The sequence below is a fragment of the Lipotes vexillifer genome, unplaced genomic scaffold (genome assembly GCF_000442215.2).
Source record: "Lipotes vexillifer unplaced genomic scaffold, Lipotes_vexillifer_v1.1 scaffold963, whole genome shotgun sequence".
Lineage (NCBI taxonomy): Eukaryota > Metazoa > Chordata > Mammalia > Artiodactyla > Lipotidae > Lipotes > Lipotes vexillifer.
In genome coordinates, this window is record NW_006780023.1 from 1465820 (window position 1) to 1471676 (window position 5857).

Below are 5857 nucleotides of genomic sequence, written 5' to 3' on the forward strand. Positions count from 1 at the left end.
TAGTCTTTTAGGATATCTCCCTACTATCATGCACCATTTACCTCCCTACCTAGACCTATCAATAAGCCAAAAATCAGCATCCTCCTCTTAGACTTAATCTGACTAGAAAAGATTTTACCAAAAACCACATCCCTTATTCAATTAAAGCTCTCCATGCTAGTCTCAAGCCAAAAAGGCCTTATCAAACTATATTTCCTATCGTTCCTTATTACCCTCATCCTTAGCATGCTTTTATTTAATTACTGCAAGTAGTCTCTGTAATAACTACAACACCAATAGACAGCGACCAGCCAGTAAAAATTACCAACCAGGTACCATAACTATATAATGCTGCAAGCCCTATAGCTTCCTTGCGAAAAAAAACAGAATCACCAGTGTCATAAATAACCCAGTTTCCCAACCCATTAAACACAGCCTCCACCTCTTCATCCTTTAAAACATACAGCACCATTAAAAACGCTATTACCAATCCTGAAAGAAATGTCCCCCAAACAGTGTTATTAGAAACCCAAACTTCAGGATACTGCTCAGTGGCCATAGCCATCATATAACCAAACATATCCAAAATCCCTCCTAAATAAATGAAAAACACCATCAAGCCTATAAAAATGAACCACCAAAATTCAACACAATCCCACACCCAACACCGCCACTCACAATCAACCCAAAGCCCCCATATATAGGTGAAGGTTTTGAAGAAAACCCCACAAAACTAATCACAAAAATAACCCTTAAAATAAATACATGTCGTCATCATGCCCACATGGATTCTAACCATGACTAATGACATGAAAAATCATCATTGTCATTCAACTATAAGAACACCAATGACCAACATCTGAAAATCACACCCACCAATAAAAATCATCAACAGTGCATTTACTGACCCCCCCAACCCCATCAAATATCTCGTCATGATGAAATTTTGGTTCTCTATTAGGTATTTGTTTAATTCTACAAATCCTAACAGGCTTGTTCCTAGCAATACACTACACACAAGATACAATAACTGCCTTCTCATCAGTAACACACAACTGCCGAGACGTTAACTATGGATGAATCATTTGATACATGTGTGAAAACGGAGCTTCCATATTCTTTATTTGCCTTTACATTCACATAGGACGTGGTCTATATTATGGATCCTACACCTTTTTAGAAATATGAAACATTGGAATTGTCCTGCTGTTTACAGTTATAGCCACTGCATTCATAGGCTACGTGCTACCATGAGGACAAATATCATCTTGAGGGGCAACAGTCATTACCAACCTGCTCTCAGCAATCCCATACATTGGCACTACTCTTGTCGAATGGATCTGAGGTGGCTTTTCCATAGATAAGGCAACTCTTCCGCCATTTTTTGCCTTCCATTTTATTCTCCCTTTCATCATTACAGCACTAGCAGCTGTCCACCCACTATTTCTCCACGAAACAGGATCCAACAACCCCACAGGAATCCCGTCCGACATAGACAAAATTCCATTCCACCCCTATTACACAATCAAAGACATCTTAGGCGCCCTGTTACTAATTCTAGCCTCACTAATACTAGTCCTGTTCTCACCCAACTTACTAGGAGACCCCGACAACTGTACCCCAGCAAACCCACTCAACACACCACCACACATTAAACCAGAGTGATATTTTCTATTTGCATATGCAATTCTACGAACAATCCCTAACAAACTAGGAGGAGCCCTAGCCTTAATACTTTCAATCCTAATTTTTTTTTTTTTTTTGCGGTACGCGGACCTCTCACTGCTGTGGCCTCTCCCATTGCGGAGCACAGGCTCTGGACACGCAGGCTCAGCGGCCATGGCTCACAGGCCCAGCCGCTCCACAACATGTGGGATCCTCCTGGACCAGGGCACGAACCCGTGTCCCCTACATTGGCAGGCGGACTCTCAACCACTGCGCCACCAAGGAAGCCCTTCAATCCTAATTTTAATATTTGTCCCAATACTCCACACATCCAAACAACTAAGTAAAACATTCCGACCCCTTAGCCAATGCTTATTTTGAGTACTAGTAGCAGATCTACTAACACTAACGTGAATCAGAGAACAACCTGTAGAACACCCCTTCATCATTATCGGACAACAAGCATCTATTTTATGCTTTCTTCTAATCCTAGTACTAATGCCAGTAACTAGCATCATTGAAAACAATCTCCTAAAATGAATAGTCCTTGTAGTATATCATATTACCCTGGTCTTGTAAACCAGAAAAGGAGAACAGCACACTTCCCCAAGACTCAAGGAAGAAGCCCCAAGCTTTACCGCCAGCACCCAAAGCTGGAATACTACTTAAACTATTCCCTGAAATTTTATTTTAGGACATTTACAGAGCTGTTAAGTACTATGTCAGTATTAAAACAGCTCATCTTATCACAAACTATTATGTGCATCGTGCATAACTGTACTACCACATCAATAAGTACATACACCCCATATGTACATATTACATTATACGTATAATCGTGCATTACATTATTTACCCCATGCTTATAAGCATGTACATCATATTATTAGTATTACATAGTACGTATAGATTATTAATCATACGTAGTACATTAAGTCAACATGCCTATCCTGTCCATTAGACCACGAGCTTAAGCACCAGGTGAGGGTTTCTATTAATGAACTTTGTCAGACATCCGATTCTTACTTCAGGGCCATCTCATCTAAAATGGCCCACTCTTTTCCCTTAAATAAGACATCTCAATGGACTAATGACTAATCAGCCCATGCTCACACATAACTGTGGTTTCATGCACTTGGTATTTTTTAATTTTTAGGGGGGGGGGATGCTTGGACTCAGCTATGACCTTAAAAGGTCTTAACACAGTCAAGCAAATTGTAGCTGGACTTTAATTGGAAATTATTTACCAGCATCGACAATCCACGGTGTACAATTCAGTCAGTGGTTATAGGACATAACAATATTATATGTATATACCTGTGCAATAAACACTAGCATTCCACTTTCCCCACCTCATCTAAAAATAAGCACCCATCAAATCAGGCAACCTCAAAAACACCCCCATCATACCAATAAACTATTTAGATATTCACCACCCATATAGACAGACATCCCCCTAGATTCATTAACTACTTTATCAAAAATTTAATACTAAATCCGACACAAACCACAGAACACAGCCATATAAATATCACCTGTACACAACAAGTTGATGTAGCTTAAACCTCTAAAGCAAGCACTGAAAATGCCTAGATGAGCATGCTAGCTCCATAAACACATAGGTTTGTGTTTCTATTAATTTCTATCTAGCCTTTCTATTAATTTTTAATAGAATTACACATGCAAGTATCCACATTCCAGTGAGAATGCCCTCTAAATCACTAAGATTAAAAGGAGCAGGTATCAAGCACACTATACCAGTAGCTCATAACGCCTTGCTCAACCACATCCCAACGGGAGGCAGCAGTGATTAAAAATTAAGCCATAAATGAAAGTTCGACTAAGCCATGTTAATTAAGGTAGGTAAATTTCATGCCAGCCACCTCGGTCATACAATTAACCTGTTAATAGAAATACGTATTAAAGCATGTTAAAGAGTAATACAAAATAAAGTTAAATTTTAATTAAGCTGTAAAAAGCCGTAATTAAAGTAAAGATAGACTAAGAAAGTGACTTTAGCACGTCCTGATTACATGACAGCTACAACCCAAACTGGGATTAGATACTGCACTATGCTTAGCCCTAAACCCAAATAATTATAAGAACAAGATTATTTACCAGAGTACTATTAGCAACAGCTGAAAACTCAAAGGACTTGGCGGTGCTTCACACTCCTCTAGAGGAGCCTGTTCTATAATCGATAAACCCTGATAAACCTCACCAACCCTTGCTAATTCAGTCTATATACCGCCATCTTCAGCAAACCCTGAAAAGGAATAAAAGTAAGCACAACTATAGCACATAAAAACGTTAGCTCAAGGTGTAACCCATGGGGTGGGAAGAAGTGGGCTACATATTCCACACCAAGAACATTCTCTTACCTGCACGAAAGTTTTTATGAAACCTAAAAACCAAAGGAGGATTTAGTAGTAAATTAAGAGTAGAGTGCTTAATTGAATAAGGCCATGAAGCACTCACACACCGCCCGTCACTTTCCTCGAGTATATAACAAAAATCATAACCTACTGGCAAATACTAGTTTATTTTGTGAAAGGAGATAAGTTGTAACAAGGTAAGCATACTGGAAGGTGTGCTTGGATAAATCAAAGCATAGCTTAAATAAAGCACCTAGTTTACACCTAGGAGATTTCATAACCTATGAATGACTTGAACTAAAGCTAGCCCACACCCCTTCCCATTATATTAGCATGAACCGATCAAATAAAACATTCACCTAACATTTAAATTATAGGAGATAGAAATTTAAATATTTATGGCACTGTAGAGAAAGTACCATAAGGAAATGATGAAAGAAACATTAAAAGTAACAGAAAGCAAAGCTTACCCCTTGTACCTTTTGCATAATGATTTAACTAGCAAAATTTTAACATAGAGAACTTAAGTTGAACCACCTAAAACCAGATGATCTACTTATGAACAGTTATTAGAACAAACTCATCTATGTGGCAAAATAGAAGATTTATAAGTAGAGGTGACAAGCCTAATGAGCCTGGTGATAGCTGGTTGTCCAGAAAAAGAATTTCAGTTCAACTTTAAATAACACTAAGGACCCCTTATGGGTTTTAATGTATATTTAAATGTTAGTCTAAAAAGGTACAGCTTTTCAGAAATGGGTACAACCTTAACTAGAGAGTAAAAATAAACAGCACCACAGTTGGCTTAAAAGCAGCCACCAATTAAGAAAGTGTTCAAGCTCAACACTAAGTATACCTTAGTGTCAATATTAAATAAATTAACTCCTAGTCTTATTACTGGACTAATCTATAAAATTATAGAAGCAATACTGTTAATATGAGTAACAAGAGAGATTTCTCCTTGCACAAGTTTACATCAGCAACTAATAATATACTGATAGTTAACAGTAAATAAATACAGCCCAACACAAAACTATTTATCAAATACACTGTAAGGCCAACACAGGTGTGCACCCAAGGAAAGATTTAAAAAAGTATAAGGAACTCGGCAAACATAAACCCTGCCTGTTTACCAAAAATATCACCTCTGGCATTATTAGTATTAGAGGCACTGCCTGCCTGGTGACAAGTGTTAAATGGCCGTGGTATCCTGACCATGCAACGGTAGCATAATCATTTATTCTCTAAATAGGGACTTGTATGAATGGCCACACGAGGGTTTTACTGTCTCTTACTTTTAATCAGTGAAATTTACCTCCCTGTGAAGAGGCAGAGATACCAAAAAATGATGAGAAGACCCTATGGAGCTTCAATTAGTTAATCCAAAAAAACATGATTAAACCATCAAGGGATAACAAGATTTCACATGGGTTGACAATTTTGGTTGGGGTGACCTCGGAGCACAAAAAAAACTCATAGTGATTAAAGCTTAGACTCACTAGTCAAAGCATAGTATCACTTATTGATCAAAAACATTGATCAACAAAACAAGTTACCCTAGGGATAACAAGTTACCCTAGGGATAACCTATTCTAGAGCTTATATCAACAATGGGGTTTACGACCTCGATGTTGGATCACAACACCCCAATGGTGTAACCACCGTTAAATGTTCGTTTGTTCAACGATTAAAATTCTACGTGATCTGAGTTCAGACCGGAGTGATCCAGGTTGGCTTCTCTCTATTATGTATTTCTCCCAGTACAAAAGGACAAGAGAAATAAGGCCCACCTTAAGCAAGTGCCTTTAAAATAATTAATGATATAATCTCAACTTAAT

At 38.1% G+C, this 5857-nt stretch overlaps 1 protein-coding gene across 1 annotated transcript; it reads left to right on the forward strand.

The window, feature by feature from the left end:
- The first annotated feature begins 827 nt into the window (after positions 1 to 827).
- LOC103073392 (cytochrome b-like) lies at positions 828 to 2184 on the forward strand. The gene is given in 3 exon segments (XM_082930967.1): positions 828 to 887; positions 889 to 1709; positions 1929 to 2184. Coding segments are annotated over 3 exon segments (1137 nt in total).
- The last annotated feature ends 3673 nt before the right edge of the window (positions 2185 to 5857 follow it).